The sequence below is a fragment of the Panicum hallii genome, chromosome 8 (genome assembly GCF_002211085.1).
Source record: "Panicum hallii strain FIL2 chromosome 8, PHallii_v3.1, whole genome shotgun sequence".
NCBI classification, from domain to species: Eukaryota; Viridiplantae; Streptophyta; class Magnoliopsida; order Poales; family Poaceae; genus Panicum; species Panicum hallii.
The window spans coordinates 6,671,180-6,697,182 of NC_038049.1; the positions used below are offsets into that span (position 1 = coordinate 6,671,180).

The 26,003-nt window shown below is 43.3% G+C and overlaps 2 protein-coding genes and 1 long non-coding RNA gene across 6 annotated transcripts; 2 read left to right on the forward strand and 1 right to left on the reverse strand.

Moving 5' to 3' along the window:
- The first annotated feature begins 4,127 nt into the window (after positions 1 to 4,127).
- On the forward strand, positions 4,128 to 9,491 carry LOC112903036 (protein NRT1/ PTR FAMILY 4.4-like). Of its 2 annotated transcripts, XM_025972240.1 has the most exons (5): positions 4,135 to 4,623; positions 4,755 to 4,972; positions 5,606 to 6,046; positions 7,859 to 7,989; positions 8,215 to 9,491. In XM_025972240.1, the coding sequence occupies exons 1-5, from the start codon at positions 4,488 to 4,490 to the stop codon at positions 9,104 to 9,106; spliced, it is 1,818 nt and encodes a 605-aa protein (XP_025828025.1). In that variant the 5' UTR covers positions 4,135 to 4,487; the 3' UTR covers positions 9,107 to 9,491. The 2 variants fall into 2 exon arrangements, with proteins under 2 accessions (XP_025828026.1, XP_025828025.1); XM_025972241.1 differs by lacking the exon at positions 7,859 to 7,989 and having other exon boundaries at positions 4,128 to 4,623.
- Positions 9,492 to 16,797: 7,306 nt separating this feature from the next.
- Positions 16,798 to 21,163, forward strand: LOC112903173 (PHD finger protein At1g33420-like). 3 transcript variants are annotated; one of them, XM_025972393.1, is made up of 5 exons: positions 16,798 to 17,921; positions 18,349 to 18,469; positions 18,677 to 18,892; positions 19,602 to 20,210; positions 20,282 to 21,163. In XM_025972393.1, exons 1-5 carry the CDS (start codon positions 17,618 to 17,620, stop codon positions 21,084 to 21,086), a joined length of 2,055 nt encoding a protein of 684 aa, XP_025828178.1. In that variant the 5' UTR covers positions 16,798 to 17,617; the 3' UTR covers positions 21,087 to 21,163. The 3 variants fall into 3 exon arrangements, with proteins under 3 accessions (XP_025828178.1, XP_025828179.1, XP_025828180.1); XM_025972394.1 differs by having other exon boundaries at positions 17,781 to 17,921; positions 18,253 to 18,469; XM_025972395.1 differs by having other exon boundaries at positions 17,885 to 17,996; positions 18,253 to 18,469.
- LOC112903175 lies at positions 19,832 to 23,262 on the reverse strand. The gene is made up of 4 exons (XR_003230747.1): positions 23,081 to 23,262; positions 21,475 to 21,617; positions 21,248 to 21,373; positions 19,832 to 20,140 (listed from the first exon to the last, which is right to left on the reverse strand). It is a non-coding gene; the product is annotated as an uncharacterized LOC112903175 (long non-coding RNA).
- Between the last annotated feature and the right edge of the window lie 2,741 nt (positions 23,263 to 26,003).

The window sequence follows — 26,003 nt, forward strand, 5'->3', positions numbered from 1 at the left end:
TTGCGTGTCTGAAGGTCTGTTTACTATACATCATAATGTTTCCTCCCATTTTCACTGTCAAATGCAACTAGATAAGCTGAGTTCAGACAAGTATATGAATAAAACATCGAAGCGTGTAGCACGCAAAATAATAAAAGCAGTGGTCGCAATGGTGGTGGTGAACAAAGATAAAACAACCACCAACCAACCAAAGAAAAAGTTACAGATCAAGAGTGGTAAAAAGGTAAAATCAATAGCCTTGTAGTGGTGGATGGTGTATGGTGCTCATGGCATTTCATTTTACTGGTAGGTACTGCCTCCGATCCGATTTGCCTGTCGTTGACATGTACAATCTGATCTGCTTGTCATCGACATGTGCACTGCCGTGTATGACCTTTTCGAAGTAAACATAACGAAAACAATGAACACTTATGATGATAATACTTTTGATAACACATATGTAATAGTGCCAAAACATTTTTTATGTGTAGTAATTGTTATATTTCTAAAATTTTACCATGCGAATTTGAGAGTGGCATCAATACATGTTTGGTATTTGCAGTTAGTAGGAGAGGCAAGGATCCACTGGCCATGTAGTGGTATCGGCTAGCTGGCTAGCTGTAGCTGCTCTCAAAACATTTCCTGAAGTATCAAGCAACCGTGTCCACTTGAAGCCTATTTTTGGCCACACACATGATCACAAGCACACAACAAACAAATTATTTGACCACCAACACAAGCTCATGAAAGTGTGTGGTGCACTTGGACATGAGTGTGTCAAAAAGACCACACTATCGTGCAGCCTTTAGACTTTGGACTATACGTGCTTATAGATAAGGCCTCGTGTGCATACATGTACTTGGTGGACAATGAGAGCGTGATTTGTGCGCGTTTACAGCTATAAAATTAGCTGTTTCTGGTGTGATTACACATGCTTAGTTGTCTGCCTATGCATGGTTCTCTCCTTGTCTGCCCATGCATCTTTTTAATATTTAATTTTTAGGCAAAACACATCTCTCTCAAGCAAACATACTCCTTAGAGTCGCTTATTAGAATTAGTTAAGATACAAAGTTATCATGATCTACCAACCATTAGTGGAACATCAATAAGTAACAAGAGTGGATATCTTCTTAAGGTAAAGTAATAAAATATGGAAGATAGATGTGTTTGCTAAAACAGAACTGATTATATATGACTTTCTCCCATGACCAAAACATGTTAGATCCTTATCTGCACCTCAATGCATCAGTACCACACAAACACTCATCTTGACCGGTTAAAAGATCGTCATTTCATTTTTGAACCGTAAAAATCTTTTGTAAGCTATAAACATCCTCCAGGATACTACTACTTTCTACGAAAGCAGCAGTATGGCACCAGAAAATAGTCAAGTAATTTTTTTAGGCTAGCGGACCACCTCGGAGCATGGCCTTTTACAGTTCACAGGTCACGGTATTTCAGCAATTCTAAAGACACCCAACTTTTCACACGAAATACGCTCATGTGCAGTCCCTAGCATTTTGTGCATTTTCCATGTCTTGCTAGTGCAGAACCTGGCTGGGTTGTACTTTCATTGTCTAAAAGGAGCTGATAGGTGGATTTTCAATTCAACTTTTAGGATGTGGTTTTCCCATGTGACCGAGTTTTCTAGTTTCTCAAAACAAGTATAGATGAAATTCAGGAACAGCCATTGTACGTGGACACCTTGCACATCACACCTAGTGATGTTAGTTGAACCTGACCCAGCTTGTGACTCGGAGGAGGGCCGGGAGACAAAACAAACTTTACATGAAGTTTCCTCGAATATAATCTGTCACTGGCATAATCATGCTGGTGTAAAGGCTTGCTGCTTTTGTGGACATAAACTAGACAACCGTGTCAAATTCTTGGCATATGTGTATGACAATCAAGCTACAGATTGTGATCCATCTTGCAAGTTGACTTGCAGTGAGATTGGAGGACAGATCATCTCCCATTTGTTGCTCCTGCTAGCAGGTAGAAAGCTATGTGCATATCATGCAAATGCGGTATAGGCTAAGGCAACTCTGATCTGCAGCAAGCAGGATCACTAGCTGAGTTCACTACAGGATATTCTAATATATGGTACCGATCAGTACCCTCACTGAATTTAGCTGTTAGCTTTAACAAGTAAATAGTTGAGTAACATATTCTATTCATGCAAGATCTTTCTTCAGAGACAGCGAGAGAGAACTAATGGTTGCGATTCTGATGAGCTCGGAACAATTGGCTAGTACTAATATTGATTATAACCATTTCGCACCGACAAGTGGCTAGTACATTAATGTTATTTTGCGCATGCAGTGGTAAATGGCAAATGCTGACCATGTCATCCACATGAATCCAAATGCAGGCTGCCAATTGCATGGGTGCCCTAATCAAGATCTATTGTTCGGATCCTGAACAATCTGGAGATACAATGCATCATCAGACAATCGCCAAAGCAGACACCCAAAGAACTCAACATGCTACTAATTAATACTTGCAATCACTGATAAAGGTTGCTTATTTGAGAGCAACATGTCAACCCCAGCAAAGCCACCACAATACTTCACAACTTAGCACAATCTTTTTTTAATATATAGATTTACAATTAGCTTTACTTGTTATTTCAGACACTGGTCTAATTAAGAGCACAGATCCAAAAGAACTAAGAGATATTATTGTACACCACTAGCATTAGAGCAGTTTAGTACTCATGCGTGATGTGTGGTTTAAATACCTTGGGAGTTTTTAGTTATGTTTTCGAATCAAATGAGCTTACTAATCTCTAAATGTTATCAAGAACAGTAGTCCTTCAACACTATATCCAGTCATCATCATGATGGATAGCAAATCTTCAAATCATACAAAAAAATGCAGGGGAGCGGATCGGAGATCATGCACGCATCCGACAGCTACATTTGCCCAATATAGATACATTCTGAATATCCTATCCATTTATGTCGGGAATATTTAAATGTTCCGTCGTATCTTCGAGAGATAAATTATGGAGATTAACCGCTGATGCGGTGGTACCAAGCTACAAGAGGCAAGTGTAGCCCAAGCTTTCTGCTTCCCAGGTCCTATACCACTTGTGTCAGCAAAGCACAGATGCCATTGGATTAGCCACTGCTAGCTAGCTTAAGGAGAATATATGTGGTGTACTGTTTTGTCCAGCATCAGTGGGAAATGCTGCATTATTGAGCATGGCTAGGCCGGAATAGATTTTAGTTAGAGGTGTCCACTTCCCATTGGAAAGTTGTGCGTATGGCCAGTGTTGGTTTAAGGCCCATGCCTCTGCCAATGCACTCCCCCAAAGCACAAACAAAATCTGACCCTTTAACAGAGACCTGCATGGAGAGCAACTGCTCACCACAACCAATTCCATTCAGCCTTCCCCTCACCACATACAGATGTAACATTTGATTAGCACTGTTCCGGTAAAGATCTCGTTTTAGTCATCTATACTTGTAAATGTATAACTCTAATAAAGGAAAGTTCCGATGCTTAAAGGATCTAATGCGGTGAGGAAGCACAAGATAAATGCTTCAAAAATGTAACAATTATATATGCTTAAAAAATGTAACAATTATATATGCTACGAAACTAAAACGGGTGAAGAGGTTCACCTTTGTAAATGGCAACAGTCAATCACAATCAGAATCACAAGCCTGAAGCCTCACATTTATCTCCAGCTGTCTGGATCAAAATTCTGAAAGGACATAAAAAAAAAGGAAGATGCTCTCTTATCAGATAAGAGATGGCATGTGGTAGTATATCACTTCACTATGTGGAGATTACCTCCGCTCCAGAAAAGTTGCCATCCAAGAACAATATGCTATCAACTTGTAATGCTATTACACATCAAAGCATTCAGATTTGTCAAAATGGAGCGATAGTAACCTTCATCTCCAAAAAATACTTCTTTGGCATGGAAGTTTTTGCTCGCTAATATTTATTATAAAAGTGAAATCTATGCCCAATAGAGTGCATACTATGTCCATATCCAAAATAAAAGTGAACCAGATCCAAGGTAGTAACGAGGATAATGCGTCCTCCATCTTATCCCTCTTTTTTCGACATTTTACATCAGATTGCTCATCAAGTCAGTTCCTCATCAGTGAGAGGGCAAGATTGATTAAGATGTTTTCAATATATTTATCGATGTTTTTCGCATTCCCTTGGGTAAACAGTAGTTAAACACTATGCCATGATAATTGGCTCCCCCACCCAGGGGGCCTTATAAATAACCGGCCCAGTTGCCCTGAAATTTACCAAGGCACTCAACTCCTACAAGGTTGAGCGCAACACAACACACTAGCTCCATAGTGTGCTCTAGCTTGTAAGGGTACCAAGAAGGTCTGTAACCATATAGACTTGTAGTATCACAAGAGCAGAGTAGGGGGGCAGAGAGAGGAGACACTGGAAGCCAGGGAGCAGAGAGCACTGTAGGAGGGAGTGGTGTGCACTAGTGCAAGCTGCAAACTCGAGTACAATAAGGTGAACGATGGATATCGAGTCCAGGAAAGGTTCCAAAGGGGACTCCATGGCTGCTGCTGCCTCTGAGGTCTCTGTTGACTGGAGAGGCAGGCCATGCGACCACCGGAAGCATGGCGGCATGAAAGCCGCCGTCTTCGTCCTAGGTTCGTGTGGGACCTCTCCCTTCTTCTATCTTGGTTCAGAGCTACATCTTTGCTTGCAACTGTCTGGTTTGCTCTGTTCTTCCTTGTTCTTGGGTTCCTGGTTTTGTTGATCAAGTGTATGCCTGCTGCAGGCATCCAGGCCTTCGAGATGATGGCGATTGCGGCGGTGGGGAACAACCTGATCACGTACGTGTTCGGGGAGATGCACTTCCCGCTGTCGCAGGCGGCCAACATCGTCACCAACTTCATCGGCACTGTCTTCCTCCTCTCCCTCCTCGGCGGCTTCCTCTCCGACTCCTACCTCGGCAGCTTCTGGACCATGCTCATCTTTGGATTCGTCGAGCTCTCCGTAAGCGCAACCACACCGGCCAACCTGAACAATTAATCCCTTCAATGATTTTTCTACTCCATGATCATATCTAAAATGAAGTTAAGAAAATAAAGATGCCACCTGGGGCCTCTTTAGAAAAAACTTGATTGCATTCTTGTTTGTTTCTGTGCAAGAGCGCCTCATCATGAATAGGATCATGTATAGTTTAACTTCAACTCTTTCCTGGTTACTGTTCTTTTTCGACAATTAAACTAGTGGTACCACAGAAAGATGCAGAAATTAAACATTAATTCAATGAACAAAAGGTGATCGAGTTTGCAACTTTACCGGCCTGAAACAAGACGAAATGATAGGCACAATAGTAGCCAGTTTTGTGAGTGAGAAGAGACAGAGCAGCGTTGTGAACCGTCTAGGCAAGTAAGTAAAGGCGAACGAAAGGACAGGAACAAATCATCACCCCCAATGGCAACCGTCTAGCTAGTGCGCCCTCAGTGCGCGCCCGAAACGCCAATCCACTTTTCTCCCCTGCGCGATCAATCTTTGCTGGGGTTCAGTGCATCAGGGCCGGGCAATGGCAACAGCGAATGCTGCGGTACGATGCACCAACGAACTACTTTCTCACCAACGATCTTTGCTTTTGATCTCTGGCAGGGGTTCATACTGCTGGCGGTGCAGGCGCACCTGCCGCAGCTGCGGCCGCCGCCGTGCGACATGATGGCGGCGGCGGCGGCGTGCGAGGAGGCCGGCGGGGTGAAGGCGGGCATCTTCTTCGCGGCGCTGTACCTGGTGGCGGTGGGCAGCGGGTGCCTCAAGCCCAACATCATCGCGCACGGAGCGGACCAGTTCCGGCGGGGCGGCGGCGGCGACGCCCGGCGGCTGTCGACCTACTTCAACGCGGCCTACTTCAGCTTCTGCGTGGGCGAGCTGGTGGCGCTCACCGTGCTCGTCTGGGTGCAGACGCGCTCCGGGATGGACGTCGGGTTCGGGGTCTCCGCCGCCGCCATGGCCATCGGCCTGGTCAGCCTCGTCGCCGGCGTCGCCTTCTACCGCAACAAGCCGCCCCAGGGCAGCATCTTCACTCCCATAGCTAAGGTATGTCCAACATGCGCACCATCGTATCTAGACCTCAACCAAAAAAAAAAGAAACCAAAAAACGGTAGGTAGTAGCATACTATACTAGCATGGGGAGAGGACATCCACCACGTAGGAGGAATATGTTAAGTGTTGAAGCATGCATGGTTTAACAAGATCTGATAAAGAAAACCCATAACCAACTATGCTATATATAGGCCCAGTGCCATGCCTAAGACAAAATCCATGACCTAGTTATATACACACGTGTATGCATTAGCTGCATAGGAGTATTATATATAGATCCAATAATACTCTAGCTAAGTGAACATCCTCCCATTACCGACGACCGCTGATTTCGTCATGAGATCCGTGCATTTAGTTAGGAATATACTCTCGCGCCTAATGCAAAATCAATAAATGGTAGGTAGCACGACCACATATTTTTAAAGAATATATGGAGCCGAAGCGCATATTGCCATATGTAGATTGAGAAAAAACCCACAACTTAAGATACCACAAGCGCAAACTCGATCATAGGTTTAAGACGACACAATCGTGCGGATATTGTCATCACTATTTACCTACACGGCCGTTTAGCCCGTGCAAACACTACACAATGGCCAGTCGTGTCCGTTTAATCAGCCGTTTACCCCTGACCGTTTAGTCCGAACAAATTGATAATCGGTAGGTGATCGACTATTTAACGTTTACCGTTTAGGCTAACACTGATTGTCACTATCTACGAACATATAGTCGCCGTCGGGCCTAGCTCCACGTATACGCACTATCTACACACATACAATACGCGAGATCCAATGATACAACAAGAGACGCGCACTAGCAGATCGGTAAATCAAAAGGCGTAGTACATATGGTTGGATGATCAGGCAGGTGTATATCCAGCACTTGAAAAGGGAAAAGTTTGACCATACGTATCATGATTCCTTATGAAGAAAGTAGGAGTCCAGATATGCTCTGCTTTAGGAGCAAAGCTGATGGCCGCCGGTGTTGTTTAATCGGCAAGGCTTTTCTGATCCAAAAGCCACAGGATCACTTATCAGGAACAGGAGTTGAGCAGTAGCGGTGGAGGTGGAGGTGGAGGTTATGACTTCCAAGCCTGATTTATTCTCTTTTACAACACAAAGAATGTCAGCTAAATAATAATATTATACATTACTCTTATATATGAAAAATAAAATAAAATCCTAGGATCTACCCGTACAATATCGGTTCGTGTAAAAAAAATACGTATGGCATTGTAAGGTAAAATTAGTAAATTAGTTACAGCTTGAAAACCTTGAAGACTTGTTCAGACAACACACAAGTTTTTGTGGGTATTTGCAATTTTAGTAAAATTTGTTACAGATTGAAAGACTGAACCTCTACCTGTTCGATGACACGGGTATAGTGGGGGTATTTGCAGACTTTTTCCCTTACATTAAAATTGATTGTGTGCTAGAGTAAGTAATTTTACTGATGACTCCATGCATGATTTGTGCACTAGCATTGGCCTCTCTCTCTACTTTTATTTACCTGTGGGACAAGTTGACAAGGGCTAGTGGCTCAGCTTTCCCCTGGGTGGGTCAACAACAACTACACACACTAGCTGTTGGAAGAAGGTGCCTGTGCTCTGTGTGATTGTTAAACACATAGCTGGAGGCCGATTCTGTTACAATCATGCGTAGTGGGGGCGTGTAACATGCGGTTGGACCAGATGACATGAACCATGACCAATTTGAGCAGTGTTTACGACACTGATTTGCACATTGCTGGTAGCCGATCTCCTTTGCTTTGAGCTCATGGTCCTGGCCGGAATGGAACTTTCTGTAGGTGTTTGTCGCTGCTGTGACCAAGAGGAAGCAGGTGTGCCCGTCGACCGCCACCGTGCAGGCCATCGCAAGCGTTAGCGCCCATGAGATGTCGGTTAACCCTACAAACATTCGCCACATCAACAAGTTCAGGTGTGGAACACACTTCAAGTTCTATCCTTTTGCAAGAAAAAGAAAAGAAAAACTTTCGATGTGTGTAAGATGTGGTCAATATATAGGCAGTTTATGCATAAGAGAAAAAGGGCTAGAACGATCATGGCAAGATCATGCAGCATGCAACAAAGCAGCATCAAACTTTTTCCAATGAGAGGTTCAATTTGCTAAGTTGTCTCAAATTATTCTTCGTCTGCAAATCAGGTTCTTGGACAAGGCATGCGTGAAGGCGCAGGACGGCCCCGGCGGCGGGGCGTCGTCGGCGGGGAAGGAGAGCCCGTGGCGCCTGTGCACGCCGGCGGAGGTGGAGCAGGTGAAGGTGCTGCTGTGCGTGGTCCCCATCTTCGCGTGCACCATCGTCTTCAACACCATCCTGGCGCAGCTGCAGACCTTCTCCGTGCAGCAGGGCAGCGCCATGGACACCCGCCTCGCCGCCTCCTTCCACGTCCCGCCGGCCTCGCTGCAGGCGATCCCCTACCTCATGCTCGTCGCGCTGGTCCCGGCCTACGAGGCCGCCTTCGTGCCCGCCATGCGCCGCCTCACGGGCGTCGCCACGGGGATCACGCCGCTCCAGCGCATCGGCGTGGGTCTCTTCGCCGTCACCTTCTCCATGGTCGCAGCCGCGCTCGTCGAGGCCCGGCGCCGCCACGCCGCGGCCGACGGCGGCCGGCTCCTGTCCATTTTCTGGATCGCGCCGCAGTTCCTCGTGTTCGGGCTCTCCGAGATGTTCACCGCCGTGGGGCTCATCGAGTTCTTCTACAAGCAGTCGCTCGCCGGCATGCAGGCCTTCCTCACCTCCATGACCTACTGCTCCTACTCCTTCGGCTTCTACCTCAGCTCCGTGCTCGTGTCGCTCGTCAACAGGGTCACCAGCACCGCCGGCGCCGGCGGCGACGGCGGCTGGCTTGCCAACAACGACCTCAACAGGGACAGGCTCGACCTCTTCTACTGGCTCCTCGCCGGGCTCAGCATCCTCAACTTCTTCAACTACCTCTTCTGGGCGAGGTGGTACTCCAAGAGCGTAGAGACGGTGCAGGTCGCCGGAGTTCGGAGCGGCGGTGAGCAGGATGACCAGAAGGACACCTCCGAGTGCTGAGATCATTAACATGGGTCCCTGAAAAGGAAATGTCGGGCATATCAGCCAATTAATCAATTAACCTAGTGCTAAGTGTAGTTAACCTTTCTTATTTCTTCTTATTTTGTTGCTTTTATGGTTTTGCTTTGCATTTGGGAAGATATATATATATATGAGTATGAGTTAAATTAATCAAAAAAGGTGGTAGGTAACTGAAATTAATATTGGCTAGCAGGCCAAGTTTTAAGGGTAGTTCTGTAAATTCAACTCCTGCAGGGATGGAGTAGTACCTTTGGATAGCTGAACCTAGTCTCCTTGCTTGGGAGGAGAAAATATATGGTATGTAGCTATATATGTAAATGCAAATGATTTATCATAAAATTAAAGCGGATCACTGAATTAGTTCGGTCTACGGACTACCACTAATAAACATCTTGGTGCCTAATTTCTTTGGGGTTAATGCAATTCCAAGAGATGAATAAAGTTTGTATTTTTTTTCTTGTGTATCAAAGACATCTTGGTGCTCATGTTGGTTTCATGATGAAATAGTAGAAGCTATTCAGCCATCTACTTTGCTCTTACAGAGAGTAAGATCGCTTTTCGGAACAGGTCGTGCTCCGTAAAGCCTTTGCAAAAGAGAACTAAGAAGAGACAACGGTCTTGATCACACTTTTTTGTCAAATGAGCATCTAATTATGTGCATTGACAAGCATATGTGGTTGATGACTCCCAACTTTTCCTTATCTAATCGCATGCCAAATATATTTGTTTTGTGACAATGTATATGCCATGCCATGTCTCCTCGAAAATATATATTTTCAGCATGATTCTCTCAGAAAATTTCTACAACTTGACTGGACAGACATTTCATTAAGAAGGGCCAAGAGATTTACAGAAAGCACCCGCCATCAAACAAAATAAAAGGAAAATTACAATGCAAGAAAAAGGAAGAAACGCCCTATGACTAAATATACAAGAAGAAACTAGCCATTTGGAGAGATGAAGAACGACAAATCCACCATGCCCGTCGTATTATTCTAGCAGCATGCCTCAATTACATCCATGATCATGCTTGAAGCCGCTTAAACATAACCTTTGAAAACCATATCATTTGTTCGCAACCATAACTTCCCACGCTATGAGCATAACTATTGTGAAAACCCCTTAAGGATTGATTTTGCAACTGATTTCGATAAATTTCTATATCAGCCTTGTTGCCGTTTCAAAACAATTTATGAATATATAGTCCTTCCAATAGAAAAGTCGTCAAAATCCTATGGATGCCGGCACTACTAGTAAAACATTCATTCGTCTCGCCTCACCCGTGCCAATCAAATAAAAAATGGCACGGACACCTCCAAATTATCTGTATTGGCTCTCATTAAGAGCAAGCATGGATAATTTCCTATCTTTGTAATTTGAATTTCAGTATGTATTTGGAAACTCGTAATTTTTGCATACGGACTCGGATGAAGACAAATTGTATGTAAAATTTATATGTTTGGATGATATCTACAACACAGCGTTGAATTTTTTATTTGAAGTTGTCTAGATGCCCAAATAATGTTGAAACTTAATGGGTTTAGGCAACAAAGGTTAAAAGAAACCGAGCTCCCTGTTACTAGCAGCAACGATGTACATGTGCAAAAAAAGAGTGCGACTTATCTGGCCTCTAGACCTAGAAAAAGTATTATGGACATCCGTGCTAGGCTGCGCAGTGCCAGTTAACTGGCATGGATGAGGGTCTCTGCAGTAGTGAGGGAGTGTTATACGAGATCAACACGTGTACATAGCATTATGAATAATAGAATGTGCACCAGATGTAATGCGTAAGTATGAAGGTTTACAAACATGAATTGACTGGCAAATCTAAGATAATGCAAGGACGAAATTGGTGACACGCACACAATTCTTCCAGGGAATATTACATGTTTTGTCATAAACCAAGCAGCCCCTAAAAGGCGAGCAAATCTCTTTGCAGAATATTAATTAATACTTTTCCACATCAAGAATATCACAATTTTGAGCCCGATCCTAGCAATAATAAAAGTGACTTGCATTAGATATGTGCCAGGGAGAATATCAGATTAACAATTTGTGTGATGTTTCTATTTCCTAAAAGACAGGCCAGTCTTTATGCCTTGCTTTGCCTTAGCTTCCTTTGTCTGGATAGGGAGCTGGAAAGCAGCCATGGATCCAATAAGCTGCACTCCGGATGCCAAACCTGTCTTTCAAACCAGTAGCTCCAACAAGGTGCTTCAAAGAAAGCAAGCTTGGTGAGTGATAACATCAATCGCCTTCTTGTCCCCCATCTAGGCTACCTTTTGTTGTACCATGCTACTAAACTCAGGACCATAGTTAGTTAGAAAGCCAGCGGACAAGGAACAAGGACAGCAGCTATAGTAGCCATGGGCTTTCATCTAGATGATTAGATTGAATTGCGTTCTTGGATACTAGTAGCTACATTCCATATAACCTCTTCAATAGTGAACGTACCGTAACCGAAGATTTTTCGCTGTATGTCATCTTCTTTACGGTCATTCCATCATGCAGTAGCTACAGTTATAATGTTACATTTATATTGTAAAGAATAAGAGGACCATTCCCTGCTGGCATATTAGTATGTGCTCTTCAAAATTATACTTGTTCCACTCTCTACTGAGCTATATATCTTAACATTAGCTGGTACTTGAAATATATGCCTATTCTAAAGATACGGAAAATAAATTTATGCATTTAATGTTGATGTGCTTGATATATATCTTCTTTTACAGTCCCTCATGCGTATCATAGGAAAAGAAATTTGATGTTGCTGCAGCAGTTGTTTAGAAATTAGAATAACCTTTTTGTGGTGTAATAACTAACAAAGTTCAAGCGCTATGAGCGATGAGTTCGTTAAGAACTCCATATATATGGAGTACATATGCTTGGTGCTCGATATTATTCATGAAGGGTATCATGCTAAAGGCAGGAAGGACATCGGCATATGTCGATTGGATATAAGCTGGCTTTGATCTTGACTACTAAACGCATATATGTTGATCGGATATGTATGTTGGTCGGATATGGGCCGTGTTGGATCCAGACTAATAGACACATATGTTATCATCAATAACGAGTATATGAAAATTGTAGCTTTTTCATACAAGATATCTTATCTAACAATCTCCTTGTGCCATGCAATGGCTAGAATTAATAGGGTATATCAATTCAACTCGCGCACTTTGTTGCTCGATGCTTTTGTTGTCGCTTGGTTTGTTGAGTTTGCATTTCTCAAACTATGGTTTCGATTCATGAACACTGACCAATAGATATTACCCTTACACATTCACTCATAACCATAAAAACTAGCATATATATTATTTCTTTCGCAAGACATCTCCTCTTACAGTCGCTCGTTCTAGCATCTAAAATAGAATGTTGCGGCGCATGCAGTTGGATACAAAGAATATTTTTTTGGTAAAATAATTAAGTAGAGTTGAAGTGCCACAAGTATATGCTGCTTTGGCTCCAAAACTATGGACAGAATGAGTAACTTGGTAAAGGCAGGCAGGACAACACTGGCACAGTGATTGGACACCATGGAACGCTTGGTGGCCAGCAGCACGGGGATGACCGTGCGTTCATGTCCCTAGAAAGCAAGTCTATAGTTGGTTCCCCGCAAAGTGAAGAGCCTCATGCACCTCAAGGACCGTAGCATTTGTGCCTAGAAATCCTAGTGTTTCAGTTTTATTTTAATATTTGCTTGATTATATTGTATATATCTGTCCTTCAAGGAATTAGGCAAATTAAGCTTCGTTATTTACTATTTTATAAACTTCAGATACTCTTCTTTTTTCAAAATAACTAGAGGGGTCGCGCAGATTTTAATATAAAAAAGATACCACATGTGCCTCGATGTCAATGGGCACATATCCTGTTATTGAAAGAAATAGTCCGATTAATAAAACACATAAAGACAAAAAGAAATCTGGGTTCGATAGATCCCTAGTGGGTTGAAGAAGGTACAGTCCCCTCCGCTAGCCACCCAAGATATTGCTTGCTTCTCTTTGCCTGAAATAAAGCTTTCTCAGAATCAGAATGCTAGGTTCATGACGGCACATTTAGAAGCCATTTCCTTTTGTTATGACACATGGAGCTAGGGACAGGGCTTATGAGCATATACACTACTGGTTCCAGCAGTAGTAATCTTCTGCATGTATGTTGAGGTGAAGTAACAAGGTCTATGTGTAAACGTGCATATAGATCTGAACTGCGCATAAATTTTCTTGTTTACTAGTTCGTGTTTCCATATGCCACGACGAACGATGACATCTTTGCAGAATTTAAGGTTCTTGTAAAAAATTGCGCCAGAAGCTCCTGAAACTTGTGTGATCGTCTCGCCTATCTCCCTGAACTTGTGGTTTACTTCTTCAGACCATTTTCAGTTTCTCTGTTTCAAGCTCTGCTGAATGAAAGACAATCCGGTAAACAAGACATGCTTTAGCAGTTAGCTTGTCTAATCGTGGATCAAGGATCTATCCAAGTTAAAAATTGTCCTTTCAAAAACAGTCATTTCGACAACTTAACCGAATCGATTTCTCATCACTCCTTACACGACCCAATCCTGGATGTGCCCTTGGCAAGAAAGGATCACACTCGCTCCATGACAATGAGCCATATCCACGCATCAGAAAGCAGGCCGGATCAATAATCCATGGCACTCACTCGTTAGCAACAGGAACCAAAAGCAGCACACAAAGGGCCGGCCAGGAAGACGAACCGCCCGTCAGTCATCAGCAGATTCAGACCGGAGGATCGACACCGACGGCGAGTGCGGCCGGCCGGCACGCGACGTAAAGAACGGCGGGCGCCGCGGAGGCCAGGAACTTTCCGTTTCGTGCTCATCTGCGGTACAAAGGGGGGCCGGAGACGACGCCGGTCGATGTAGAGCAGGCAGGACGTCGACACATGCCACCCGGCTGTGCTTGTGCCGGAAGCCTGAACGCAGCGAGATGGATACCTTGTGCTTGCTCTATTTGTGCAGCGTCAGAACACCTGGACTGACACTGGTACGAGATACTATTCCGCGAGTAGTCATCTCCAAGATTAGCAGCTTTTGACCTATCTCTTTGTGTTTGCTGCTTTCAGTCTTTTCCTATGCAGTCCTGATACTACTAACGTGCTGAGTTTGGGAATGGAATCTGTCTGTCATCCTTCTGGTCGAATAAGCGAGATCATACAACCACCAAGTAGTATCACTATCTTTTTTTTTATCTTGGCGGAGGGGGTTTTCTCTAAAACTGAGAAGAAAAATGTTAATTGTTGCTGCTGCTCTGTGCTTGGCGTTGTGATTGTGTAGGAAAGATGTGGTCTTTCAAAGATCGATACCTAACTCGTTTGCGCAGGCTATCTTAGGGGACGTTTTGGATCAGGAGTTGGTCGATTCTATCTGAACAGGAAGAGAGAAACAGCTTGAAGAAGGGATGCCAAAGCTTGGAGATCTCTCCAACAAGGTAGGATGGAACCTCCCGAGGAGAATCAAGTGCTAGTGTTTTATTTTCAGACTTTGGTTTCCTTTTGTTGGTGTCAAGTTTTGAGTATGTTTAGTAGCCTAAGTGCTGCAGGGTCGTGTGGTTCTTTTCGGTTGTGAGCTCTCGGTTCACGTTTGCTGAGACTGGATTTATTTTCTTAATCTAAAAAAAGCGAGATCATAGGATATGTACAGCCAAGCGCTTTGCAGCCTTTGATTATTGAGTTTTTTTTGTTATGTATATTGATGTGCTTTACATATGAAAGTTGTATCATTGCAAGATAATTGCCTTGAATCCTCGCAAAAAGAGAAGAGTTTGTCTTGAAGATGAAAACTATAGTCAGCACGCTGTATTGATTTCATACATACACAAATTTCATAAAATTGTGACAAAACCCACAATGGAGCTCATTTTTGAACGATGAACCCATAGACATTGCCCAACTATCGGAATTCAACTAATGGCCCAACTAGTATTGATAAAAGATATCGCTTCCATGCCATCATGAGAAGGTGGCCTTGGGCCGTCCTGGTACAAATTTTTTTGTAACAACACAAATTTGGGATGTACTAAGTAATTAGAAATTGTAATAAAAAACTAAGTAATTAGAAATACCTAGAAGAAATGAAAAACCACCTATAATTAATTGCAATTTTCTTTGGCTAGGAAATTAATTAAGATCTTTAAGAGACTTGAAAATAACTAATGCCCATAAACCGGAAGCGGGAGATACATGGGCATTCTATAGTGCATCCATAAATTATTCCAGAACTATCTAAAAGTTTCAAATGACAAGTAAATCCAAATGAAAAATAAGAAATTAATTGGAACAAAAAAATGAAAATCCAATCCCCTGTTGTTGAACTGAAACCACATCATCTGAAGTCTGAACTACTAAGTTCAAGTAATCGTGTGACTAGATCTTTACTTTTGAAATTCCACTGCTTTCTGGATTTTTTTTTGTGTTTTATTTGAATATTGTGGGCTTCAAGTTGCTTGTAATGTTTCCCAAGCATCCATGAGTATCTAGCAGCACACACTAAGTGATCTCAGGTCGACAAATTCTACGCAAAGGTTGACTGTAGACCCTAGTATGTTCGGTATTTGCATCAACTGAAGGACAAAATAAAGGTTTTCCGCAAAAGAAAAGAAAAATCGAAAGGTTGCACAGCACACATGGCGGCAAACCGTTTCCTCTTTCTAGCCCAACACGGCCCAACAGTCCAGCAGTAGGCCCTTTTCCCTCCCACCTTTTTGACCAATCAAAACAGATCATGTCTCCTTGCATTTCACCTTTAGGTGTTTGTATTAGTGGCATGTAACAGAATACTTCGCAACTCAAAAATTTTGAGGATGTCAGCTACTTCTTTGAATATTAGGCAAAGATTTGAAATCAAGATCATTTTTTCAGCCAAACAAAATTGATATGATTTTCCAATTATGATCATTAAAGGCAGCCAAGGTGCCATGGGCTGGGGCCAGCGGACAGACTCCAATCAATTTTAATGGGCCAAGCTCTCAGTGGACCTAAGAAGTACCTGCAGGCCCCATGTTCATGGGCTAGAAAGTTTCCGCGCTTACTCCTGGAGACCTATCTACTCGCAACAAATTATTCCTAAGATGCCACAGGAAAAATAATAACATAGACTATTAATATATATTATTTTATAACAGTGAAGGGGTAGATAGAGATAAGGTTTTATGATTTTTTAGTCTAATCTCTATCTCTATCTCTACTGTTACTAAAGTAAGCAATGATTTCTTGATCCGTCAATCAGAATACTAATCGGAATTCAGGAGATTCTATGTTGAGTTAAGGGTCCGAAAATATTTAGAATTAGGTTTAGAGAGTAAAGTAGGAAAAATATTGAAATCCTCAACCGACACGTACTGTGTTATTATAAAGTACATATTATGTATAATATATATATATATATTTTTATATGCTAATCAATATATTTATATAGCTTTTCGTAGTAACGTACGAGCATATTAGCAATGATTTCTTAATTCATCAATTGGAATCTTAATTGGAATTTGGGCCGTACGTCAAGGATCTGAAATTATTTAGAATTAAAACTTGACGAGTAAAATAGAAAAAACTGATATTCTGAACCGACACATACTATATTATTATAAAATACGTATATAATATATATTTTTATACTATATTATTATAAAATACGTATATAATATATATTTTTATATGCTAATCAATGTAGTCATATGGCTCCTGTAACAACGCAATGGAATATTTATTTGTATGAATTAAGAAAAAAGACCACATCGACGCCACCTTGTTAGTGGCTGTCGTAATTGTCTCGGTAGGTCTCCTCTATATTCCGGACGTAATTCAACGGAGGATCATAATAATATAGAAGGGTAAGAGGTTTCCAGTGCTACCATAACCAAGCCCAAGAGTTGCAAAGTTCGTCTGACCACGGCCGCGTGGGCCTGAACTTCCATCATTCCGTAGGCCTGGCCCAGCTACGCGAAGAATAACAACAATTCGGTATACAGCCTTTCTGTCCAATCCCACAGTCCATTCGAGCCCACCCAGCCCACCCCGCATTCCCCCCAGCGGCCACATTAAACAAGCACAAAGGCGGCAACCTCCTAGAACCTTCCCAGAAAATTTCCGTCCAAACCCCCTCCTCTTCCCGCTTTCCCACCGCAACCGGCTGACGTGTCCGCGCGAGACTCCCGCCTCCACGCGGTCCCCACCAGGGGCAGACTCGTCATCTCCCACCCCGAACCGACCCCGCTTCCGCCCCGCCTATAAAACCTCTCCACCGCCCCCAGATTTTCCCCCGTCCTGATCCGAAACCGCCAGAAATCCCGCCGCTCCCGCGCGCGCGCGAACCCATCCGAACGAAAATTTCCAAATCCACCCAAATCCTGCCCGTGCCCCGTCCCAGATTTCAAACCGCCGCAGATTCCCGGGCTCCAGAGCCGATCGGATCTGACGCCGGGCCAGTAGTTAACCAACCAACCGAGCCACCCGAATCCGGGGCCGGCGATGGCGGTGATCACGGCGCGGCCGCCGAAGCGGGCGCGGGTGACGGCGGGGCCGCGCCCGCTGGACATGCGGGCGTTCCCGGCCGGCGGCGGCGGGGGGGAGGGGCTGCCGCCGCCGCGGGGTCCGTTCCGGGAGTGCGTGCGGGCGTTCCTTGCGCGCTGCGCGGTGCCGGTGGGCGGCGCGTGCTGGGTCGCCTTCCGCGCCGGGGACGAGGGCGGGGCGGCCCTGGGGATGGAGGTGGTGGAGGAGGACGTGGCCAGGGCCGGGGCCGCCCGGGTCTACTGCGAGCACTGCACCGTCGCCGGTGAGTCGGCGTGCTGGGCTCTGCCCCGCCGTGGCCGCCTCGACCTCTTCTTAGCTTACCGAATTAGTAGTACTAGTGCGTTCCGTGGCCTTGGCGTGCCTTTTTTCCTCCTCCTCCTTCATTAGTGGATTGCCGTCTGCTTCTTGGGTGCATATATGATTTTCTTGCGTGAATCTAAGGCATAGGATTGTAGGAATGGATGTTTATGATTTCTAGTAAGGAAAAAAAAATCAAGAATAGGAGTCCTGACTCTGCATACGCATACTCTGCCTAGCTTGTGCCAATTAAGATTAGGCCGGTTCACCTGAAAGTTTGCGATTTCTTTTCACAGATGCCAAACCAAAAACAAAATCTATTGAACGAGCTGGTGATTGTTATGGCCGAAGAATCTCAATGTCGTTGCGTTTGTCTTGACTCTTCTTGATAGGCTGGAGCAGGCACCCTGTTTGTGGGAGGAGGTACCACTTCATAATCAGGAATGAATATGACATACAGGGCAACAAAACCTGCAAGCACTGTGGGCTTATGGCCCAATTGTTTGAAACGAGGTAAGCTAATCAGTTCTCTGTTCTATTATTACTAGTCAACTACTCCTGTAGTATAAATTCAAACCTAACTATTGTAGTCAATAATCCCAAACAACTGGAAAGTAGTACTGTAACTTGCAATTGTTCCATTTAAGCAACTCAAGGCGCAGGCAGCGTTCCATCTGGCGCAATTGCTCGCTAGTACTGATCATATTCATCATAAATCAGGTGCCCGTCATGCAACCATGGGATATCTTATGATGATCCAGAAGATTGGGATTATAGGCAGTTAGATAATCCACGTCATTTGCTGCATGGTATTGTTCATGACAATGGGTTCGGCCACCTTGTCCAGATAAATGGCAGAGAGGGTGGTTCTAGTCTTCTGACAGGGATTCAACTGATGGATTTCTGGGATCGGCTTTGCAGATACCTCAGAGTCAGGTAAAGCCAACTCGGTTCATTTATTTCCTTTAAGCACACAGCATGACATCGGGATTGACAACCTCTCATGACCTTGCATTGATCGTGTTTTATAATTGTGAGCATCTGACAAATTTCAATTTGCTTCTCCAATTATTTTCAAGATATGAAACAAATGGACAGTGGCAGAAGTTAAGATTGCCTGGCGTGCTCTGTTTTTGGCACTAGCAACACAGCAACAGTAAATTTTTGTTATGGAATATAATAGACTGGACTTTGGTGCTTCACATAAACCGGAACATAAATTAACTGTAACATGAAAAGTTTCTGCACTATTTTCTTGGCTGCTGCTTTAAACCAGCTGTAGCAGCATTCAACAGAACTGAACAAAAAAAAAGTATAACATGACCTGGAACATCTTGCTTTGGAAGATAACACTAGTAAAATGGTGCCCTTTAGATAGAAATTCTGGAGTTTGGACATTAGAAAACAATGTTATATGCAGATCCAGGATACCTAAGCAATTCCACTGAATCATGAAAACAGCTAGTTTGGAATATGCTGCACATCTGACTAGAATTGGGTATGAAGTATGAACTGTATTGCATCATACAATGCTATTTACATTATAAATTGCAATTTCGCCTGAGCTCAATTTAGTTTTCTTGTTAATTTTAGTTGCACTAAGGTCTCTATTAAGTATGAACTGACATGTAAAACTTGATTGCAGAAAGGTCTCGTTGATGGATGTCTCTAAGAAGTATGGAACGGACTACCGTATGTTACATGCTGTCGCCACTGGTCATTCTTGGTATGGCCAATGGGGATTCAAACTCAGCAAAGGGAGCTATGGAATCACATCAGAAGAATACTTTAAAGCTATAGACAACCTTTCCTCAACTCCATTATCGCACTTCTTCCCACATTCCCGATCTCCTCGAAGCCAGCTACAAGATACCATTTCATTCTACCAATCCCTTTCAAATCGCCCTCTAACCACAATTCGTGAACTTTTCCTCTATGTGCTGGGGCTTGCCACCAGCAAGAGGGTGCATATCCACTATGGGTCAATGCATAAAAAAGAACAATCACATGCCCATGTTCAAGACACATGGGATGAGGAGGAAATAAAGAGAGCTACAGACATTGCTCTAAAAGTTCTTCGAGCTGTTGATAGGACAAGGTGGGTGGCGATGCGAACCCTTAAGGCAGCCATATCCCATCCAGTCGGTTCACCTCAGCTGGTCGATTACTGCCTCAAGACCCTTGCTGCAAGAACAATTGATGGAATGACAGTTGCAGTGAGATGCAACAGTGAGACAAAAACACTAGAGTACAGGTGGGTGATTAAGATACTGGCATTTTTTTTGTTCTTGTTTCAACATGAAAGTTCTAAATAATTATTTGCAGGCTTACGGATGAAACCAACTTGAGGCCCAATGTATCCATGCCGACCCAAGACCATCTTCGCCGTGACATAAAGTTCTTGCATGATGTTCTCCTCTACCCACATACAATGAATCCTTACCAGCTGGAAAAAGACTATGAGCATGCCAAGAGATCTGCCATGATCCTTTTGGACTGCAAGCAATTCACCAAGCATTATGATCTGGAACAGGATTTCTTGCCAGAAAACCCATCCATGTTGCACATTTGGTGCCATATAGAGCTGTTAGACCAGGTTGGGGATCCGCCTTCCATACCACCGGAGCTCCTAACACTTCCGCAAACAGCAACTGTTGCTGATCTGAAGTTGGAGGCAACCAAGACATCTCGTGACATCTATCTGATGTTACAGACTTTTGTAGCCAACCAGCTTCTTGATTATGGTACAGCAAGTGAGTCAACTCAAGTCAAACTCTTATTTGGAGCAAATGGGACTGTTCGCATCCAAGGCAAGTGTGCTGGGGGTGAACGCAGGGTTGGAATTTACCGGATGGAGAGAGGCGTGGACAAATGGACAGTCAATTGCTCTTGTGGAGCCACGGATGATGATGGTGAGAGGATGCTGTCTTGTGACTCTTGTCATGTGTGGCAGCACACTAGATGTGCTGGTATCAGTGATTTTGATCAGGTGCCAAAGCGATATGTATGTAAATCATGTAAATTTCTCAACAAGCCTAAGAGGCCTAGGCCAGTTTATAGTAACGGCCCTAACAAAAGATGCAAGACTGGCACAGGTGCCTTAAGACTTGTAGAGGTGGGGCATTTTTGAAGCCTCACATCTTTTGACATGTACATATCTGTAACAATTGAGTGAATATGAGACATGTCAAATTTTCCTTGGTGTTACACGGAAGTGCATTTATTTGATAGTATTAGTTTGTTTCTGAGCTTAGTCTGGTTATTAAGTTCGTGAATCATGAGGGACCTTACCAGGATGTGGCGTAACCGCGTAACATGGGAAGTCTTGCACGGGTAACTTTATCTCTTAGCACCTTGTTTTGCTTTTGTTGCAACTGATATGCCATCAAGATTAGCTTCACAGCAGTTCAGGCAGCACTGAGAAACATTAAGAAAACACAAACTGTTACTTGCAGCAAACGAACCAACTATATATACATAATGCTGCGGCAGAAAAAATAGATCATCAATGGTGGTACCTAAGTTGAACTTCAGATGACACAGAAACAGTGAACAAAGAGTAGACTGAAATCAAACTCCACGTTTCTGCAATACGCCAACACTAAGTCACAGCTGTCTGACAGCACCAAAGTTTTAGGATGCCAATTGCTCAGAAGAATTCCTGAAATTTGTAATGTAGGATTGTGACTCAATTTGAAACAAAGTAATACAAGCAGACACTGAACGGCAAATAACTATGTTCAAATGCTACCAAGCTCCATGCTTAAAACAAATTAACGCATATAATACAAGAAAAAATAGGTAATTATGCAGACATCATAATAAAGGCCAAGATGCTATTAAAATCAGCTCCTTGTTCTGAATTTCTGGAAATAAGTACTAGGCAAAAACTTAAAATGAAGAAACCAGGAAAAAAATCTTCAAATTGCAGACTAGTAAAGGCCACACATTTTTTTTTTTTGGGGGGGGGGGTGTTAACAAACTAAAGGCAGAAGATCATAAGAAATGAAGAATCAAGAAAAAAATAACTCAGTGAAACAACTCATGTAGGGATAGCTTTCAAAAAGGTTCATAAACTCAAGCATTTGTAATGTTAAGGCTGTTGTAAATTGCAAGCATATATCCGATATACAATGAAGAATAGGGGAGTGCATTACAAGTTCCAAGATAACACACTTCAGCATTCATAATGTTAAGGCTATGTTGTAAATTGCAAGCATATAGCAGATATACAGTGAAGATCGAGCAGGGGAGTGCACTACAAGTTCCAAGATGACACACTTCATAAGACGCGAATAAACCAATAAGGAACTTAGCTAAACTAGATCAGTAACATGTTAAGATCTTTTAGAACACAATAAGGAATAACCATTAATCAAGTCAATACCCTAAACCCTTGTTCCTTGTACAGGCGTAATTAACAAGATGAGACATCAAGCCTAACAAGAACCTTTTGGTATGCAACTTATACCCCAAAAAAGCCACTCGTCAGAGAATACTGAAGCAGGGCATTACAACTTCCGCAAGAACACACAACACGCTGAAAAGTTCCTCAACGCTCTGTTCTCGATTCCGCATCTCTAAGAGTCGCAAGATTGCAATAGACCTAATTAGCTCCTAGGTCTCCGGCTGGCGAGGAGTGCCCCGACTACTAACCAAATTCACACATCAAAACCTATAATAATGAAGAGCACATATGGGAGCATCATCACGAAATCATGCCGCTTGAAAACCTCAAGCAGTTTGGGGAACAACGTGAATCCCTGTTTACCCAAGCATGCAGCCATGCTAACTGCAAATTTGCAAGCCTTAACTCCAATGATTCCCAGAGCCGGAGCATCGAAAACCTAGTGAACCTGAGAAATTTCCGCGTTTATTGCTCAGAAGGCGCCCAGCTCGCGTAGGGCAAGAACAAGAACTCACAAACGGCGGCGAAGGGCTCTAGGAACCCCAACTCCCATCGTCGATTCGTCGCTCATCAAGAATCAGAGGACAAGCAACCCCCGCCACCCCCCCCCCCCCCCCCCCGAGCACCAAAATCGACTACGTACGCAGGCCCCTCGGCGAGGCAAAGAGAAAAAGAAAAAGGAATTGACGGAGAGGGAAGATAAAGAAGACATGAACCTTGCTAAATCCGTCGAGGATCCGGTCGTCGACGGCGGAGGAGGAGAGGAGACCGCCAGCGACGATCGCGTCGGCGAAGGGAGGAGAAAGCCGCGCGCGAGGGTTTTCGTCGCCTTCACCTCCCCTTTCTGCAAGGGCTGGGGAATCAGGTCGCGATTGACAGGCGCCACCGATTTCTCCCTTTCGGAAATAGGCTGTAGGCTGCTGCCTAATTTCAGGCAGCCTCGCAGCTACTTCGCTTAACACGACGTTTAGCTTCAACTTTTTTCTAGCACAATTCGGACCAAGGTATACTCACCAAATTAAGCTTCAAAGCCTTAAAACGTTTGATTTGGACCTGGAAAAACTTGATGAACTCAAAAAAAAAAATTATAAATCCAGATGACACTAAGGTAGGTGGGTGGTGTCGGCCTATCTTTTCTCTATAATCCGTCATGTTCGATCGGGTTAGCATGTGGGATTCAATAACAATACACACACTTAAGAACATTTGCAGTATAGGGACATCACCGACCTTAAGGACGTTGAGGTCGACCTCAAACACTACACATATGGGTCGTAAGCTGGAAAAGCTGGAGGACCGGTCTCAAGCCAAGTATTAACAAATAATTTTACTTCGTGGGGAGAGTGCAGCGAGCCGAGAGCAAGATTGAGCCGCGTAGGAATGGGAAAAGCAAGCCAGCCACACCGTAGAAGAGCCAATCGGTTGCGGCAGGCTCGGCGAGGTGACCACCGGCGATGGGCTCGACATAGAGGCAGCACCGGGATCTAAATACACCACTTTTTTAATCATCCCATATGCAGTGACAGTGCTCCATTCATCCAAATTCAGATAGATAGCAAAGAAGTATGCACAGTGACAATGCTCCATCATCCATCCAAATTCAAACAGACAAGAAAGAAGTGTGTACATATATGAAAGTGGTAGATAATATCCTTCTAGTATCCAAATGAAAATTCTTAACTAAGATAATATTGTTCACAAGGAAAGGATAAATGGCCTACAACGCCATCCAACTCAAAACTGCAGCTCCAAAGATAGAAGGCAATTGACTGCCCTCAACTCATCACCAACGGGCATAATCATCCTCAAAGCTCCTGTCCTCTTCATGCCCGTTGTATCCTTCATCATCGTAGTTGTAATCCTCATCGTCTTCATCGCTATGGTCTCTTTCACCAATGTTATTCTGTCGAAATTATAAAAATATATTTGTAAGCACTTAAATTGCAGCTTCCTTATAATTTAGATTTTATTGGACGCTTGGGTTTAACATGAACAGATAGTAGGCAACTATAATACTCACATCTTCAGCTCCATCATGACCAACTTTGTCATTCTCCTTTGACAACCCACCATCTGATTCAGAAGCAGCCTGCACGACCCAAAAGTAGATCATGAACTTCTTACATGACATGCTTGCAGAAATATCTAGGAGAAAATAATGTTTTAATCTCCAGTTTGCATACGAGAGTGACTGGAGTGGAGACAATCACTAATATCGTTCACCTTTTTCCTTACAACTGTAAAAAGCTTTGAACTGGAGAAATTCAGACATTTGTGATGTTCTATTTTTCTTTCTATCATTATAAGTTCAGTATAACGATATGGTCCAATTTTGAGAAATTTATTTTCAGGTGGTGTATGACCGTTACACATCATGCATGGTTTGAAGAGAGATGCAGAAGGGTCCTTGAAGAAGTGTATCAGATCTTTTTTAAGTTATAAATACAATGTTATAGCTGCTGCATTGTTTTCATTAAAATTATGGATGACTATTTTTTCCTTCAAAAGAAAAGGCTCATGGTTTCTGTTTTCAGCTCTATTTTTCATCTTAGCATCATAGAGCATATGAAACTAACAAAATAGAAATATATTCGAAGTACAGACTACTAACTATCCATAGATCATGCGAATAATGCGTTAGGACAGATCTATCCCTATCTATATTAGTAGTTATAAGAGGTCGAAAGACATCTCCTTAATTATTTTTGTTACATTCCCTAGCATCATGTTGGTTATATATGTGCACTACGGGAAACGAGTACTTTGCCGAGTGTCAAAAACACTCGGCAAAGCTCCAAAAACACTCGGCAAAGGCTTTGCCGAGTGTTGCACTCGGCAAAGGACACACGGAAGAGAGATTGTCAGCAAAGGGGACTTTGCCGAGTGCATTTCGTCGGGCACTCGGCAAAGCCTTTGCCGAGCGCAAAGTGCCGCGCTCGGCAAACTTTGAGCGCCGTGACGGAACAGGGCATAACGGACGATTTGCCGAGTGCCAGGACCTGGCACTCGGCAAAGATTTTTTTTTTGCCGAGTGCCGTGAGCACGACACTCGGCAAAGATTCTTCAGATTTTGCCGAGTGTTACACTCGGCAAAGTGACCAGAATTTCCCATTTTAATCTGTTTTCTCGATTTCATCCACACATATACATATATATCAGAAAAACATTATATCATCACAAAGACCACCAATATCACATCTATATCACAAACATCACATCTATACTACAAGCACAATTGATTCAGATACATATCCCAAATCGGTTCACACACATATTATCATTACAGACCATAAATATGCATATCTCACAATATAGTCCATAGATGTCCAAAAATATAAGAAGTCTACAAAAACAGGATAAGTGATAAGAATCATGATCAAGACCTCCAACCCGGCGACCTCTATACCGGCATAGTTGGAGAAACATGAGGGTCATTTGAGGCCGCCGATTGATTCTGCAAAGAGAAGAAGCGATCGCATGTGTGAGACAAGATAAGTAAAGATCAGACATGGCTAAAACTTATCCATACTCACAGGAGTAGAAAACTCCGCAGGAGGTCAAGGTGAAGCGAACAACGAAGGTGGTGGAGCTACACCCGTTGCGGCACCAAGAGTCTGCATGTAGGCAAACATATCCCTC

Bases quoted from the DNA above. Each gene is read 5' to 3' on its own strand.
- LOC112903036 (XM_025972240.1), top strand. From the start codon at position 4,488: ATGGATATCGAGTCCAGGAAAGGTTCCAAAGGGGACTCCATGGCTGCT. The intron at 4,973-5,605 runs GTAAGCGCAACC...GATCTCTGGCAG, and splicing joins TTGGATTCGTCGAGCTCTCC to GGGTTCATACTGCTGGCGGT. The intron at 7,990-8,214 runs GTGTGGAACACA...TCTGCAAATCAG, and splicing joins CGCCACATCAACAAGTTCAG to GTTCTTGGACAAGGCATGCG.
- LOC112903173 (XM_025972393.1), top strand. From the start codon at position 17,618: ATGGCGGTGATCACGGCGCGGCCGCCGAAGCGGGCGCGGGTGACGGCG. The intron at 17,922-18,348 runs GTGAGTCGGCGT...TCTTCTTGATAG, and splicing joins CGAGCACTGCACCGTCGCCG to GCTGGAGCAGGCACCCTGTT. The intron at 18,470-18,676 runs GTAAGCTAATCA...ATCATAAATCAG, and splicing joins GCCCAATTGTTTGAAACGAG to GTGCCCGTCATGCAACCATG.